The 18926-nt window shown below is 40.8% G+C and overlaps 1 protein-coding gene across 2 annotated transcripts in view; it reads left to right on the plus strand.

The window, feature by feature from the left end:
• Positions 1 to 18926, plus strand: part of CDKL5 (cyclin dependent kinase like 5) — a 208359-nt gene that overhangs the window by 159906 nt on the left and 29527 nt on the right. For both annotated transcript variants that reach the window (XM_084650302.1, XM_084650303.1), the window contains exons 10-11: positions 7625 to 7814; positions 16562 to 16642. In XM_084650302.1, coding sequence (XP_084506428.1) covers positions 7625 to 7814; positions 16562 to 16642 — 271 coding nt within the window. The remainder of the gene's footprint in view (positions 1 to 7624; positions 7815 to 16561; positions 16643 to 18926) is intronic.

An 18926-nucleotide genomic window follows, 5' to 3' on the forward strand; every position in this document is an offset into this window, starting at 1 on the left:
GCTGCCTATTTGGGGAGGAAAGGGCGTCACATCTTCCCTTACACAGATGGTTGGTTAGTTTGGGGCAAATCAGAAACCAAAGCTCCCCATCACATTCATGTCTTCCCGTATCTCTTTGATCATCTGGGTCTCGCTAAATAGAGAAAATCTATGTTACTTCAGACACAATCATTGGGTTGCTACTTAATTCTACAAAATCAATGGCCTTTTTTCCTCAAGAGAGGTTTCAAGTAATTCACCAACTTTGTCCCTTAAATTCCACCTAACCATTATGGTCTAGATATGTTTGAGACTCTTGGGCTACATGGCTTCATCTGTTTACGTACTACTATATGGAAGGCTGCATGTGCACATTCTCCATGGTTGGCTAAAGTCTATTGACCAAATTTCCATTTGCTAAACAAGTTGGCCAGGGTTCCCCCAATGGTTCTGAGATCCCTAGAGTGGTGGCAGGATCATAACAATATTTGCAGAAGCATTCCCTTTTTCACCCACCCCCAATGATGACCATAGCTATGGATGCTTCAAAATCAGGTTGGGAGGCACATTTGGACTCCTTGCAAGTCTAGGAGGTATGGACAGAATGAGAGGCATCTCTGAACATCAACATGCTTGAGCTCTGAGCGGTTTTCAGTACCTGCCACGCCTTCTCTTCCCATGTCCAAGGTCTGCCTGGCTTCTCATGAACAATAGGACCATGATGTATTATGTGAACAGGCAAGGAAGGGCTTGATCCAATCAGCTCTGTCAAATGATGATGAAGCTGTGGTACTTTTGCATCAGGGAAAGTATCTCCCTGATGATTGCTTACTCACTGGGCTCTCAGAATAATTTGGCCAATCATCTCAGCAGATTCCTTTACTGCAATCACGAATGGTTCCTCAACAGTAGAGTATGAATGATCATTTTCAGAATTGGGGTTATCCCATCATTCGATCTGTTTGCTATAAGACACAAAAAGAAATGCCATCAGTTTTGTTCTTGGGCTCACTTCTTGCTGAAGTGTGTCCCGGACCTCATGTACGTGTTTCCTCATACCCCCCTATTCCTTAGATCATTCTCAAGTTGAAGCAGGACCAGGCCAGGATAATACTCATTGCTTTGGATTGGCTGAGGCAGTGCTGGTTTTTGGACCTCTACAGCCTCTGTCTAACCCCGATGACCTCTACCACCTGTCCCAGCCTGTTGTTGCAACATCACATTTGGATTTGGCACTTGATCCCACTTGATCCCAAGGCTTGTGACTTGGCTGTTGAATGGCTAGATCAAGTAAATAGGGCTTCTTTGACTGCAGTCCAAAACGTCCTGCTTAGTAGTGGAAAGCAATCTACAAGGTCCGCTTACTTGGTTAAATATAAGAGATTTTCAATCTGGTCAGCTGGCAGAAGTATTCAGCCATTGTTTGCTAAGATTCAGGACATTCTGGAGTACTTATTGCATCTTCAGTTGAGAGAGCCATTCATCTTCCAGTGGATGGAAAGTCATTATTTTCTAATCCAATTGTAGTTAGGTTCCTTAAAGGTGGTATTTGTCTCTAATAATGCCCCTGTAAAAATGCAATTCCCATTTGGGACTTAATCACAGTGTTGGCAGCCATTTGAGCCTTTAGCTCAGTGATTTTCAATCTTTTTTCATTTGCAGATCCATAAAAATGTCTTATAGAGGTGCAGACCCTTTTGGAAATCTTAGACATAGTCTGCGGTCCCCCAGGGGTCTGTGAGCCACAGATTGAAAACCACTGCTCTTGCTAATTGCTCTCTATCTCACCTTTCTCAGAGGATTGCTTTTCTTGTTGCACTACTATCAGCCAGAACAGTGGGAGAACAAGTACTGACGGCAGGCCCTCCATACATGCAGTTCGTCAAAGATAAAGTGCCCTTAAGACCACATCCAAAGATTTTGATGAAAATTATATTGGCCTATCATCTAAACCAAATGATATACTTACCTGTATTTTTTCTTAAACCACACTCCAGTAGGGATAAACAGAATTTTCATGCATTAGATGTGATTGAGCACAGGCATTCTGTTTAGATAGAATGAAGCCTTTTTGAGCATCTCCTCTCCTCTTTGCTTCTTATACCAGTAGAATGAAAGGCCAAACTAGGTGAACTACAACATGTTACACCATCCTAAGAGGTAGCGGGCATAAGAGTGGCCATACTTGGTCAAACTAATGGTCGATCTAGCCCAGTATCCTGTCTTCTGACAGTGGTCAGTGCCAGATGCCTCAGAGTGAATGAACAGAACAGGGCAATTTATAGAGTGACCTTCCCTTGCTGGAAAAACTGCTAGCTTGTTCCACAAGAGTGCGAGCTACTTCTGTAGCCTTCTTACAAGACACTTCTGTTTTGGACATCTGTGGGGCTCCATACATACCTTTATTCAACATTATACCATCACAGCTGCTTCCAGATCTGATGCAAGCTTTGGGAAAAATTGTTTTGCAGTTGCTATTCAGGTAGGCTCTGAACTTCTTGGTAGTCACTGAATCATGGGCGATGGGGTGACGCGCCCTTAGATGCTCAAATACAGTAGTGATGCATTCTCTAGAAAACCCCATATTTAAAAAGAAAAGAAAAAGAAATCCCTGAGGTATCTATTGTATTCTTTCCTTTACGTCAGTTTCTGCTGAAAGTTTCCCATATTGAAGGTGAATAAAGCACTTCAGGATGATCAAATTATGCTATTATCTGTATGTGCTGTATATTCTACAAATACAGAGATTTGGTCACTATAGGGTCTGAGTACACACAACTCCTAATAAGCTAAATGAGAGTTGCAAGTATTCAGAACCACCAAAAAACGGATCTTCTTGGAACCATTTGTTGAAATTTTATAAAAAGATAGTAGAAATTTCTTGTATATGTCAAAATTGAAACAAAGTCATTACCCTTTTAATAAATTCATCCCACTATTTCCAGAGCTGTGCTGACATTACTGTAGGACTTTTGTTACTGGTGCACAATGACAGTGGCATAATAAATCATTATATGCACAATGGTTGTCATTAAACAAAACGAGGGAAATATCAGTTTGTCAGCTTGTAGAGATGTATTATCAAGATTCTATGAAAGTGCTGCATGAAATAAGTTACAAAAGAGAATAAAAAGTGGCTTTTTAGTTATATAACACGACGGGTTGTTTTTTTAATAAGTCTTTGTATATTAGTAAGTAGGCTTTGAAGGAAGAAAGTGATGAAGTGTAACTTTTGACAGTAATATACTGTGCATTCTTAATGTAAATTGACCCTTAATTTTTAAGTGTTCAGCTATCACAGGAAAATACAGCATAAAGTCTTGGTGCACAGTATAGACATAAACTTTGAATTAGCTTGTATAGAAGAGAGTATCTATTATAAATGTGTTTGACACTGTGATCTTTAGCTATTGCTGATACTTTGTTTTAAAGCTATGTTTTCTTTGGTGCAATGTAACACGTGTTCCTTTGCAGCCATATTCTGTGCAGAAATATTAAATATTTGTACTCTTTAAAACTGGAGAATATTATAATTTTAAAGAGGTTTGTGTGTTCATTTAATCTGTATGCATAAAAATGGAAAATACTTAACTTTTTCATAAGGGGAAGGAAACATTATTGTACAGTATCCAATTATTAATACATTATCCAAAATCTACTTACTTTAAAGAGCTTCAGGTAACTTTTAGTGAAATACATTGTATCTTTTGGGGGCTATAAATTATTGACAAATAGTAGCATGTTTAAAGACATACCGTCCTGAGAGACCAGCTGAATTAGTGTCTGGAAGCACAATCTGCATTCTGTGCACTGTGCGTAGGCCTGTTGGTCTGTGTAATGTGTAGGAGTTCTTTCTCTAATCCAGGCTCACTGTTCCTATATAGTTTCCTCTGTTCTGCAGTTTGAGGAGGCAGGATCTCACCTGTCAGTCAGCAGGTGGAGGCTTGACTTTTGCTGTTGGAAAATGTCCCCATTTAATCTGCTGCTTTACTGCAGATGGGCAATTTTTCAGTCCTTTTGACCTACAGCACACAATGAAAAATCTATTAAACTGCCAGTCTGGGTCCAGAATTTTTCTTCCCATTGCTCCTGTTTACAAGGAAGATAAACTGTTACGGACTTACAGGGGGTTTTAGCTCATTTTCCAGCTGTAGAGGAATCTTGCTCCATAACATGAAGCAGCCTTCCCTACTCCTTGCCTAGCCTGAGGCTTCACATGGGGGACCAGCCTGCTGAGGAAAAGCCCAGGGAGAAAAGGTGCTCCTTGTCCTCATTTACCCTACAGCATTGCCAAACAGGGGAGTTGTACAGCTTTTGCTCTCAAAAGCTGCTCTGCTCTGGGAACTCCACAGCTGCCCTATACCCCCTACGGCAGTGGGTCTCAAACTTTTGTACTGGTGACCCCTTTCACATAGCAAGCCTCTAAGTGCAACCCCCCTTATAAATTAAAAACACTTTTTTATCTATTTAACACCATTATAAATGCTGGAGGAGAAGCGGGGTTTGGGGTGGAGACTGACCCCCAGTCTGAGAACCCCTGCCCTACAGGCACCAACAGGAGAAGCGTCTTATCTTTGGAAGTTGTGCCTAGCAATCTGATGCAGATTGCAGTGGGGACAAGAGCACTAGCCCTCCTTTGGCTCCCACCCTTCTCCCAGTCTGAATGTACTAGCAGCATCACAAAAACAAATGACATTAAGAAATTCCAGCATCAGGTCTGGGGAGCGGAGATGCATGGGAAGTGTCTCTGCTAGGTCAGCAAGAGGAATCAGTGACCCAGGCAGCTCCAGTAGCTCCATGTATTACATTTTCAGTAGCACCAAGCCCCGCCAGCGCCAGAGACAAGACACCAGCAGGGCCATCCCTCATCTGCCTTTAAGGAGCTTCATCATGCTCTGACTTGCCATCCTTGGGCTGTTGTCAACACTGTTCTCCAGCTGGGATAAGTAATTTTTCTTAGTGGTGCTCCCCTGTCCTGCTAAGTGAAAGCATCACACTGTCTCATGGCAACTTCTGGAACACAACCTGTCCATGCACCTTTGGCTTCCTCCTTCATTTTTTCTAGCTCCCCACCCTTGGAGTAGGCTGAGCTCAGTGGGCCTGTTCTCAAGCAAGGCTTCCCCGTGGGACCTGCCCAGGTGGAATCGGGCGCTATCAGTCTAGCATCACAGGGCCAAAGCTGTCTCTGCAAGTAACCCTCTAGCCCTTCCCTCACAAAGGGCACCAGAATGAAGTAACTGACTCTCAGCAACCCACAATGTAAGATTCAATCATCAAAGTAAGGAAGAACATAACAGCCATGCTGGGTCAGACCAGTGGTCTAGCTAGCCCAGTATCCTGTCAGTGGACAGCACCAGATGTGTCAGAGGAAGGAACAGAACAGGACAATTTTGAGTGAGCCACACTGTCATCTAGTCCCAACTGCTGGAAGTTGGAGGTTTAGCGACACCTGCAGCATAGGTTTGCATCTCTGACCATCTTAGCAAATAGCCATTGATGAACCTATCTTCCAGGAACTTCTCATTCTTTTTTGAACCCAGTTATACTTTTGGCCTTCACAACATCCCCTAGCAATGAGTTCCACTGGTTGACTGTGTTTTATGTGAAGAAGTACTTTCTTTTGTTTGTTTTAAATCTGCTGCCTATTAATTTTATTCAGTGACTTCTTGTTCTTGTGTTGTGAGAGAGTAAGTAACACTTTTTCTCCACATCATGATTTTATAGATCTCTCTCATATCACCCCTTAGTCATCTCTTCTAAGATGATCAGTCCCAGTCTTTTTAATGTCTCCTCATATGGAAACAGTTCCATGCCCCTAATATTTTTGTTGCCCTTCTCTGTATCTTTTCCAATTCTAATATATCTTGTTTGAGATGGGGTGACCAGAACTGCAGGCAGTATTCAAATTGTGGGCGTACCATGGATTTATATAGTTGCATTAGTATATTTTCTGTTTCCTAATTTATTGCTTTACTAATGGTTCCTAACATTGTTAGCTTTTTTCACTGCTGCTGCACTTTGAGCAGGTGTTTTAAGAGAGCTAATCCACAATGATTCCAAGATCTGTCTTGAGTGATAAGAGCTAATTTAAACCCCATCATTTTGTATGTATAATTGGGATTATTTTTTCCACTGTGCAATTACTTTGTACTTAACAACATTGACATTCATGTGCCATTTTGTCACCCAGTCACCCAGCTTAGTGAAATCCCTTTGTAACTCTTCACAGTCATATTTGGACTTAACTATCTTGAGTAATTTTGTATTATCTGCAGATGTTGTCACCTCACTGTTCACCTTCTTTTCCACATCATTTAGCACTGGTCCCAGTGCAGGTCCTTGGGAACCACTGCTATTTACTTCTCTGCATTGTGAAAACTGACCATTTAATTCTATCCTTTGGTTCCTGTCTTTTAACCAGTTACTGATCCATGAGAAAAGGGAACAGATTTAGAACAGAATCTGTTAGGGCTCCCAATTCTTAATGACTTTTCAACCTTGAGACAATCAAGCTAGTCAAGTATAAGATACCCTTTAAAACAGAATGTGAGCGCTCAGATTCCAGTGCTGAAAAGGAAGAGCGATGACAAAGTAGTCTTTCTCAGTTCTGCCTTTATACCAAAAGTTTGTTGTTTCAGATCTCAGGAGAGTTCTCCATACAATCTGTTCAAAACATTAATATCCAAAAGAGAGTGTCATATGCTGCATGTCCACAAAGCAATTAAAATCCACCTTGCATGAATTCAAGTACACAGAAAATGAGCCGCTTTGTTTGTTTTTGTACCACCAGCACTAAGAGGCCAAAAAACGTCTAAAGGAGTTGCTAGATTTCGGAAGTATTGAATTGAAGTAGTATGTGATACAAAGGAGCAACATCTTAGAAGGAAGATCAGAGACTATCAAATAAGGGATTAGCTACATCCAGGGCTGAAAAGTCTTGTCCTCTGAAGAGATCTGCCAGACATCAACTTGGTCATCTGCTTGTATGTTTACCAGACACGTGTATGAGACTAATGTGCCTTTCTGGACTTTTGCCTCTAGTGGGAGAGTTCTGTATGCTATGATACCTGAAATGTTTCCTTAACCATTTTTTTTTCAACTTTGAAATAGCTATTGGAGGATTCCCCTTGGGATTCATTGATATTAAAATTCTTTCTTAGGAGTCCTGAGCCTGGATAAGAAAGCAATTTGATACTTGACAATTTCTGTTCTCTTAATAGCCAGTTTCACCGTTCTCACTCACCTTTTTCCACAGAATAAGAAAAGAATTGATTCAATTATATTATATTCAGCTATGCTCTGTAGACAGGAAAGATCAAGAGATGTTTGTGTTAGCTTAACTTTGAACATTAGAGTAATGTCCATTTTTCTGCTTTGAAAATGTTCTTTATTGGTGAGTTTTCCAGAAAAGAAAGGAAAGTCCTCAAGGGTAATTGCTAAGTCTGGTCTTGCCTTCTCAGACTGCAGTGCAGTTAGAGAACCCACTTTGTAAATGGAGAGCCTAGAGAAGCAAGTATCAAATTTATTTTTCCTGCTACAAGTAAGCTGAATATAGACTAAAAGTTAGTTAATAAATGCAAATAGTTAGATTGTCAAGAAGATATTTTTGTTGATTAGTGTGAACATTATTGTATTTGCTTTTCAGAGCCCCCTATGGGAAGTCTGTGGATATGTGGTCTGTAGGCTGCATTCTTGGGGAACTTAGTGATGGGCAGCCACTGTTTCCTGGAGAAAGTGAAATTGACCAGCTTTTTACAATTCAGAAGGTGCTGGGACCACTTCCGTCAGAGCAGATGAAGCTTTTCTACAGCAATCCTCGTTTCCATGGGCTGCGGGTAAGGGAGACTGACCCAAAACCTTTTCTTTCAGTCTTCTGTTGATGTGGTATTTAAACCATTGTTCAGTAGAAAATAAATATTTTAGACCTTTTTCCCTCAGGTTTTATATATTCTCTTATTTATTCTGAGCACTTCCACCTAAAAAAAGTAAGGGATGGGTTTAGGAGGTCATGGATTCATAAATAAAATTGCATTATGGTTACACTATTGCATGTGTAGATGTGTATATTATCACTTAAAATTCTTTACATCATTGCTATGACATTTTTGGCAGGTTAGAGTGTACACTCCAGTTAAGCGATTGTTTAGACTAGGAGACTGAATTTATCTCTAGCTCAAACAGTCGGTTCTCTACATGGCAAGATACCAAAAGAGTTTTATATTTGCAATTACTGTGTTATCTCCCACAGCTCGTGTCTAGAGGTCTTGTTTGTGGTTTATTACAATTTAGTTTTGGTTGTCTTGACATCTGCAGCCATTCTGTCAATTTAATATTATTCAGAATGATGAATTTCTGCTCTAATCTGAAGTATTACACGTGAGTACAAAGATAATACGTTAAAAGTTTTCCACAGTGTAAAGTACTATCCTGCTTCACCTCAGTTCCAGCCATCCAACATAAACTTTATTGGATTAATGCATTGTAAAATGTTACACTAAGGAATGGAATAAAGTATATTTATTTTGTAGATTTAAAAACTCAAAATTCAGAAAGACGGTGTGATGTTAATGCGATTAGCATAGGGCTGGGTTTAATGAGGACCTATGTCCTAATCCTGGGCCAGTGATTTACTGGTTGTCCTTGGGCAAGTAACTGCCTCTTTTTATCCCCATTTGTTAAATTGGAAGAATAATACTTACATACCAAACAGGGGTCATGTGAGAATTAATGAGGTAATATCTGTACAGTGCTTTGAACATGCAAAGTGCTGTAAAAATGTTAATTATTATGATATTTAGTAATTCACAGATGGGAAGCCTTAGATAGGCAAGAGAGCTGGAGTAGCTCTTTCTTGAGTGGAATGTTGACATCTTTTCCAACTGCATATACACTATATGCTTATTCAATAGTTTCATAGCGGTGGTACAGCTTCCCTTTTGAACAGCATGAAACACTTAAATATAGAATTAATTTTGTCCCATGCCACCAAAGTGCTTTTAAGAAACTGAAGTCCTCGTAAAGATGCTCTTTAGAGGTTAATAATTATACGATGCATATATTGGGAATATGCAGATCTTGTACACAAGCCAGGCCAGCATGATCCATTCACAAGAGTAGGCGCCAGACTAGTCTGTGAAATTCTCAGAAGAAATTCATCCATCCATCTCTAGGTTTCAGGAAACCCCACATTACCTTAATGTACTTACCACCATCATGCACCATCTTCCTGTCTAGGATGGGCGCTTACAGCAGTATTTTAGACATTCCGATAATATGCTCCTCTCCCTCCACATAACTTTTTCCCTTCAGTGGTGCCATAGACTGATCCCCTGAACATCCTTTCAGCCTCAGTCATTCAACACAACAATTCCAGGTCTCCTTCACTGTCTCCATGTTTTATTGTATTCCTCCAGCAGGCCACGGCCTGTAGTGTTGTTTATAGCTATATTTACAATCAATAGCAGCTTCCCCACTTGCTTCTAAGTAATAGTACTAGCAGCATCGAGTCCTGTGTACGTCAGCCATCCTTCAGGCTCCCTGCGCCTTTTCCACACTCCTTCCTGTCTTTATTATATAATCCTAGCTGCTGGGGTTGCATCTCCATCAATTACCCCTCAGCTCTAGCTCGTCTGGTGGATGTTAGAGTGACAGGGTGCTGAGTTAGTTCCTGGCTCCGGACACCCTGTTACATCTGGGCCTTGAGGAGCAATGGGTGGCCTCTCTACCACCCTGCCTGAGGAAGAAGACAGATGTCGCATCTTAAAGACCCCAGGAAAGCAGCATGGGAGCAGAAACAAGCCAATGCCCACCCTAAAGATGTTAACGAAGGTCCCAAGATCTAAACAGAGGCGATTACTCCTCACAGAAAACAGGGCTGACAGTGTAGGGCTCTGTAAACATCGTCCCATAAGTAAGTTGAGGTACATGCAGGTGACAGAATTGGAAAAATCCCTAATGGGAAATAGTTTCTAGATTCTGTGTCACCTTCTCTCACAGATCTGACAACATACATCTCTCTAGTGGCTCCTTGTTCAAGAGGCTACCAGATGTCAGTTATTCCATTTGAAGACAGGAGTACTCTCCACCTGGACTCTCATCTTAAGCAAGTTCTTGGAGAGTAGAATCTGAATGAGGTTCAGTTTGTTCTAAAAATGCTCCTTTTTGGCAAAATGGTGGCCCCTTCTGGAGATCCTCTTGCATCTTGTTGAACTATAGCCTTGGCTAAAATGGATTAATCCATCTAAGGTGTGCTCTGAGATCACATAGCAGACTTTCTATAAAAAATGTAACCCTGACACTGACAGTAGGCAACCACCAGTCTCGAAAGACAATGGTGTAAGCACCAAAGCAGTTCAGTTACTGTGGGTCATGCTACAGTATCACAGTGCCGGACTAGCGTATGAGATCTGCTGTGTTTTCCTATTTGTTCTCTTCACTTTCCTGCCCTCTCTTCAGCCCCTTTGACTCCCTAGTTTAGTGCAACCCTTCAGTGTGGCCTGTTGCTAGCTGCATCTGCCCAGCTTGTGGTATCAATGCTGAAAAGTTTAAGTCCCTCTTCAACCCGAGTCTCAATTGTCCCAGTGGCCTTTGAGCATCTGCAAGTTCTCCATACAGGAGATCCTTTGGAACGCATCCATTGTTCATCCAGTACAGATGACCAAGCCATGCAGATGGCCAAACCTATCACTGGTAAACCACTGTAAAATGAAAAAATAAAAATAATTTAAAGATTAATAGTTTTCAGAGTAACAGCCGTGTTAGTCTGTATTCGCAAAAAGAAAAGGAGGACTTGTGGCACCTTAGAGACTAACCAATTTATTAGAGCATAAGCTTTCGTGAGCTACAGCTGTGTTGAGACTGTGAAGATAGTGAACATGTTCTTTTTATCTTCCCTCAAAGTTCACATAATAATGCAATTTGTGAACAATAATGCTAGTAGAACCAAAGAAGAAACAATGTAGTTTCTCTCCTATATGCTCAGAATTGCTGATCTCAAATGGAAAAATATTTATAAATTGTCTTTGGATAGAATTGAATTATTTTTAAAAAATCTGATAATATTTACAGTGAAGAAGCTTTACTAGAGCTCTGGACGTGAGTGAAGGTTGAAGAGTGCATATGAGAAGGTAGTACTTAAAAGTAGCTTTACAAGACTTCCTGCTCCGAGCCTGTTCATGCCAGGCACCCAGGGATAGATTCACAAAAAGGACATAGGCACCTAAAGTGGCAGTTAGGAGCCTAAGTCCCATAATCAGGCCCCACTGGGATTCACAAAACCCCTGCTCAGCAGCCTCTGAGCCCCGGAGGCACCTATAATCGCTCGGTGCTTAAATTTTTGCAGTAACAGTTCTCTAGAATCTATATTTTTGCCTATGAGAATGCATGCTGCATCCCCCTGCCAGGCATCCAGACGATTAAGTCCCAAAGCTTGCCCAACGCGATGCACAAACTGGGAGCAGATAAGTATTTTTCCACCTAACTTGTCTGTGGGGTCCGATCTCGTAAGCTTCACCACACCTAAGTTTCTTTGTGAATCTAGCCCATAGTTCTCTAGGTCTTTCACTTTTTTTCCAATGACAACTGTGCTGTATTCTAAAATTTTCATACATTTTTGTATTTTGCCTTTACTTTTTTGTTGTTGTTGTTTCTTAGGAGATGCATCTTAATCTGTTAACTTAATTTTGTTTCTTTCTGGTATTCTCAAGTTATTTCAGCTCTTTAAAATATAGTTCAGCATTTTATATGAGCATACATTAATCATTGCTGATGTTCTTTGAGGGGGTACAGAATAAGTGTGAGTGCCAATGAATGCCAAGTATTCCATATTCACAGGATTTTTACTTTAATGCAGTTGCTCAAGCATTGGAAGAAAACAGAGTTTAATTTACATTATTGAAGTAGTTTATGGCAGGTTAATCTCACAATTACTGCTCATGTTAATGGAGACTTAATGCAAAACTTCCTGCACACTACTTTGGAAATTGTTCAGCTGTGTTCAACTGTTAACAGAATGTCTGTGTTTACCTCTACCAAATCCACATAGCTTTGAAAACTTACCCTGTGATGTGTAAACAGTACTTACTGAACCATCACACTGTTCATAGGTTCATTATGTAATTTTGGCTATTATCGATATGCATAAAATACAACTAACACCATTATTGGTGTGTGACAGTAGAGTATTAAAAATACCTTTAATCTTAATTGTATAGTTCAGATGAGGTATGATTAGTGGTGCTAGACTCTGGCAGTTAAGTGCTCAATTCCTATTAGAAATCAACAGAAGTTGGTCACTTAAGTCCCTTAAGCCCACTTTAAGATCCCAACCTTAGATTCTGATACTGAAAGTACTTACATTTTTAAACTTAGGCACGTTTAAGTTCTCCTTCAAGTGATTGTGCACATATACGTCCCATTGCAGGTGTATGTGCACTCAAGGCACTTGGAGTCAGAGATATTTGCCAGCAATACCACTAGGAGTCACACGTGCTCCATATCTCCAAACGCTCTCAGATGAAGGCATAAAATGGGTGTGTCTGCCACTTCCCTTTCAGTTCCTTCTCACTGTCCATGGGGAGAGTTGGAGTTCCCCATGGTATTTGCATTAGTTAGCCAGTGTTTCAAAATTCCTATAATGTACATAGTAGTAGCTACTTGATTTGCCTTGGTGAGGGCCAGGTGAGGGGGAAAATGCCCTATTTGTACCTCCTTCACCACCAAGACACAAAAAAGAGGGATTTCTGCCTCAAAGTTCACCTTATGAAAGACCATGTGTCCCATGTCGGAACTGAGCCCTGACCCCGAGGTAGCAGATTCAGAGTCCACGAGGAGCACCCCTCCCACTGCCATGATTCAAAGTGTAAGTCTGATGAGAAAGGTCACCCTTCGCCCTCCCCACTCACCTCCTTGAAGCGCTCCAAGCATTCAGTTGCTGACAAGTGCTCTAAGTATTGGTCTTCTCCTAAAAAAAAATTTTTCAGGAAGTCTGGTACCAGTTCAGGACATGACAAATCTAGGTACTCACCAGCTCTTGTATGAGGCAGCACAGTTGATTCCACCTGTTGAGACCGGTGTCTTCACCCTTACCGGCTCCCTCTCCCTCATTCCAGCCGATCAAGTCTATCTCAGTACCAATGTTTACCCTTTCAGTACTCTCTATCTGCAGCCCTTCTTGTTGGTGAGGGATCTTCTATGTCTGCCCCCCAGCTGGTTCTACTTAAAGCAACTTTGGTGTCTTTGAAATCACTAACGCACTCAGCACCTGTTATGCCAGTAGCAGTCACTTTGTCTGAATTCCAACCACCTTGACCCGCAGTTTTGTTGGTCCTCCGGGTGTCTCCATTACACAGACCACCTCAAATCCCAGTGGGGACCACTCCTCTCTATTCCGTAGAAATCTATGTTTCTTCTTCGTTCTTTGAAGGAATCTGAATCACCTTCAAGGTCTTTTAGATCATCTTATAGATCTCCTGCCAGGGTCAAGGGAACTGAAGGACCAAGACTGGTTTCTTTATGCTGGCTGGCTCCAGCATGTTTTCCCCCACTGTGAATGACTTGGATAATGCAATATCCTCCATGGTCTTATTGGTCTTGGGCTATCCCACATGACTTTTTGGGTGGTTACAGATGAAGCAAGATCAGAGAGCAATATTAACAATAATAAATAATAAAGTGGCCAGTCTTAATGATCTAGAAAAGCCCATATTACATATCACACTGATGCAGGTAGAGGTTCTGAATATGTTGGGTGGACTGTGCTATCTGAGATGCTATCTACTCATTATGACCGAGAAAGCCTTTCTTGACAACTTTTCTAGGTCATTGTGTTGTACATAAAGCAATTTGTCTTTGCCATCTTCTCTGTGTAAAAAGTTCAGGGATGTAACTTTTGCTTTCTATGATGGGCTGGACTAGGTCCAAAGGCCCCCTGGTGGAGACCTCAGGGTTCTGCCATACCCTAGGAAAGGAGCAGTGGAGAGGTCCTCCAAGTGTCCTACAGTGGTTGTAAGGAAGCAACCAGTCAAAGGGGCTGCTGGAACGGCCAATCAGGGGCCAGGGGGGCCCCGTAAAAAGGAGATGCAGAACAGAGCAGTAGTTAGTTGCTCTTTGGAGCTGGAGAATAAAGGATTGCATGCCTGGGTGGAAGAACAGCAGGACTATGGACAGCTAAGTCTGTTTGCAGGGACTGGGGGAGCAAGAGGTGTTCCTGGCTGGCTGTTAGGACTAAGCCAAAGACAGTTTGCTGGAAGGGACTGGAGGAGTAATGAAAGAAGTCCTGGCTGGCTTCTGGGACTGAGTAGGGACTGAGCCTGGGGAGGGACACAGAAAGATAGTGTCTCCAGGGAGGAAGTCCTAGGGATACAGCCCTATACCATGACTGGACTGGTTTAAAGACCGTGGACACACCTAACCAGGGGGGCGCTTGCAAGAAGTGGGTGCTGACCCTGGTACACTTGTCTATAAATATCCCATTATATACATTTCTGATTGTGCCGCTACTGATATTGAAGGATTGCTTTAGCTCAATGAAGATTAGAGGTTCTCAGTCATGGCTTTTTGAGTTCCCCTTCAGAAATTTGAGTACCTTCAAAAAAGGGGTGTGTGTGTGTGTGTGTAAATTTTTTTAATCCTTTTTACTGTTTCTCTGCTCATTTTCGTGTCCAGCCAAAGAGTTCTTAAGAGGGCCATTCTTGAGTCTTTACACATGCTGAATATTTTCTATATCAGAAAGATTAAATTATTTTTAACCAAGTACCAAACAGCACTCAGTAAGGTGGCCTGTACTATTGGTAATGATTATGTAAATACTGAGGTGCAGAAGTTCAGTCATTTAGGTCATGTTTGGGGGGATATGACTAGGGATAAACATCCCGTTTTTCATAGCATCAACTTAGTTCACTGGAGCTCAACTAGTTTTAGCTACTTGACCCCTGCCTTTTCCCTTTCCTTTGTATCATTCCCACCTCACCCACACAACTCTTGTCTACTCAAGCTTTCGTTGTCAATAAACAGCAGCGACAAGAAATTGTGTGTGTTGATGGTTACATATTGGTTTTTATTTTTAGTACTGGGAACATTTCAAGTTAAGTAAATTATTCCTGGAAACTCCTGTCGTCCCAGTAATGAAACTCCATACTATTAACATTAGCTATTTAGAAGAGTCACTTTCACACTCTTGCATACTATGTCGCAACAAGAAAATAACTTTAAAAGATTTTTGATACAATCAAAATTTAACCAGTATATTCATTCTCTCTCTCTCTCTCTCTCTCATTATTTATCAAACATAATTTTCACACTTCTGGAAAAGAGATTGAACCTGCAAAAGCTAGCCCTGAGTCTTGCACTCCTGAGAATTAGTTGTGTGCATTTTGAAAATCCAAGAAGCATAACTTACTGCATTTATGGTTCTTTTCATTACCCTAATACCAGGAAAAGATCTTATCCATAATACTGTAACTTTCATGAAAATTACACCCCTTCTGTTAAGTTACCATTTCTCTGCTCATTTTCAGGTCTGTCTAAATGTCTACCATTGGTGAGGTTCACTTTTTAAAATTGTTATTGTTATAGCCCTTTCTTGGATGATGCAATCATATTTTTCACCTCTGTGTTCTCTAAGCTCTCATAAAAACCTATAAGGCCCCACTTTCACACTTCAGATAACAGTGATGAGCCTCGTATGAGAACCTGCGATTTACTTTCCCCATCTTCAAAGCATCCATGTCTCTCTTTTCCATTTTTCTGGATAATGGGGTCTGGGCTTGGACATAGCCTTTGATTGGTTTTTGCAAGAGCCTAATGGACAATGCCCTCAGGGTCTGTGTTTACTGCATCTGTACAGTTGCCAACCCTAGACCAGCTAGAGTTAAGGGAGTGATATTGAGTCTTAACACATTACAATATGGGAAATTATGCAACCAGTAGTCTGCTGAGATCCAACAAAATTAGTTCCAGAAGGTTCTTGGTAGACTTAATACTTGGAAAGAAGATTGGTTGTTCTATTTCTAGGTGATCTTTTTTACCCAAAAAAATTCCAAGTAATCTGTTTAATCCTTTATTAATTAATTCAATACCATTCATGCTCAAAATGGGATTATTTTCAGGTCAAATTAGAACATTTTGGAATAATACCTATGTTCATCTTCCTTGTACTTCTCCCATTATTAGCTTGTTTATACCTTCCATATTTCTATCAATCGTAATGCAGCGACAGCCATTTGTATATCTAACTGGATTATTTTAGTCACTGATAAGAAGATCTAGTTGAATATCTTGTTCCCCAAGGATAGCTTCCCTTGCTCTGTTTGATTGAATGGACTGTTGTACATATGGGTGTATCAACAGAAAATTGTCTCTTTAATGCTATTGTTGTGTGGTGTTTCAGGTACCACTGTGTCCACTTTAATGCACCTGTTATTTCACATGATACCCCTTTGACTTCCTTCTCTTGCTACTACCTACTCTCTTTTGGTGTCTACTGGTTTGACAGAACAAGCAGTGTCTAAGTCACTTCCCTTTATACAAATGTTTTGGTGATTTACAGACACTGTACATTTATGCTATATTCTTATTTTTACAGTTCCCAGCAGTCAGCCATCCTCAGTCTTTGGAGAGAAGATATTTAGGAATTTTAAGTGGTGTTTTGCTTGACCTTATGAAGGTAGGAAAAACCTGCATTATTTGTTTGTGTATATTATATAGGCAAAGTTTGCAGTGACCACTAAATTTATATTCCCTAATACATTCCCTTTTTAAAAGGAATCTTCTGAACTTGTTTTGATAAACTTTAACAACCTCCACTGTTTCCAGAAGATCTTTGATATTTCCTGGGGGAAAGCCCTGAGGTGAAAAAAAATACCTTTTGCTATTGCCTTGAAATTCTGTTCAGATTTGGCTGAGTTGTAATCTGCTGAAAATCTTCATTTCCCTGTTCTGTATTATACTTGTTACTGCCTGATTTTGGCAACATGCCAAAAACAGTGCACATTCCAAGCTTGGGTCCCTACCATCACTGCAGCACGATACACTGTACTGTGAATAGTTAGGAGCCGAAACTCAGCCTGGCTGATGTTGGAGCAGCTGTTCTAGCAGAGGTGGAGAGTGAACCATCTTGGCTCCTGTCAGCCACCCTCCCTTCTCAGCATTGTAACTGATGGGGCACTACATGAGACAGGAGACCTTTTCCCTTCCTCACCTCCCACCCCCACTTGATGGGAGTGAGATGGGAATTCCTGAAGCAGAGACAAATACAAATAATTCATCATGGTAACCAAGATAGCATGAGTTCTAAACTCATCTTGAGACTCAAGGGCCCAAATCTCATCCATTGAGCCATACTGCCTTTCAGAAAAGAGTTGCTCATAGCTTTATCCTTTTCTGTGGAGTCTAAAATTGGGCTACTTAGGCATAATCCACTCTCTGTCTTGTGCATCCCCCTTTAGTGGCTGCTTCAAAGAGGATAACAGTTTTTTCCTATTGTTAGCTAATGTATTAGCGGAAGCACAATTGGTAGCAGTCTGTGTTGCAATGCTGAGGACTGAAACGCAGTGGTCATGATGCATGATAGGAAGGGTGTTTGTAATAAAATTTGTCTTTACCCATCTTCTTTCTTATAACTTTTTTTTTGTATGTTCTTTCCTAGATCTTTAAGTCATTTGGGTTGCAAAATGAAGCACTTAAAAATTAAGAAATGCCAGAATTAAAGTTGTCTGTGAAACTTTAATTCTATCTTTCTTGTGTGTATTCATGGGCATTATGATATGGGTTTTAATTATATGACCTCCTATTATCTTTTCCACAGGACTCTTACCTCATTCAGTGCACGGAGTGGGTGGTTCTCAGGGGTTGTTCAGAGAATGAGGTTGTTATCTGTAGAACCCATGGAGGTTAGAAGTGTGTAAAGAATGGGACTGTGGATTGCAAGAGGAGAAATGATGGTTTTGTGGTTAAGGCAGGTGAATGCTACACAGGAGAATTCACTTATATCCATGCCTCTACTGCAGACTTCCTAAGTGGTGCTGGGCAAATCACTTGAAACAGAATTTTGACATGTAGCCCCTATTTCTATGTGCCTCAGTTTCTACATGCCCAGACACCTGGATGCCCAGTTGAAGCTATGGATTTTCAGCCCCTCTGGAGTAAAGGGCTGTGTCTGGAGCAATGAGCACTATGGTGGGAGTCCAGTGGCCCTCAGTTCTAACCCTCGCTTCACCAGTGAATTGCTATATTGGCCTCAGGCTCTTTGCCTTACTTTCCCCATCTGTAAAATGGGGGAGAATAATACACTCCTCTCACAGGGGACTTGTGAAGAAAATTCATTAGTATTTGTGAGGCAGTCCAATACTGTACTGATGAGAGCCATAGAAAAGATCAGAAAAAATTAATTATTCAGTGCATCGTATGGTGCGTAGTACAGGCAAGTCTACGCATTGTACTATGAGGATAAAAAGAAGCCTCATTTCCTGAGCACCATCCATCCTGTGCACTGAATGAAGCAAGGGTCCTGTGGAGGAAAAATAGCATGTGGTCATGTAATTAACAGGGTGTTACACACACACACACACACACACACACACACACACACGCTGAATTAAGGTTGCACAGGCACTTGATTCTGTCACTTCCTAACTTTTAAGTGGTTGACGATGCAACATGAATAACTGTATTTTAATATAGGTTTTGTTTTGTGTTGTATGTATGTATGTATTTATTTATTTATTTCGAAAAAGGTAAGGGATGCAGAAAGATAAATTATGAATATAATACATTTATCCTCACTGATGATAGTATATGTTCTGTTGAGTCAATAATTGCTAAGTGTGGCTCTGATCCTGCAAAGACTTATGCATGTGTTTAACTTTAGTTTCCATGAGATTACTCACTGTTTGTAATGAAACAACTTTACATGCTCTGAGTAATATGTTTGCCTTCATGATCCATCATGG

This window comes from Lepidochelys olivacea (genome assembly GCF_965140295.1).
Source record: "Lepidochelys olivacea isolate rLepOli2 genome assembly, chromosome: 1".
NCBI classification, from domain to species: Eukaryota; Metazoa; Chordata; order Testudines; family Cheloniidae; genus Lepidochelys; species Lepidochelys olivacea.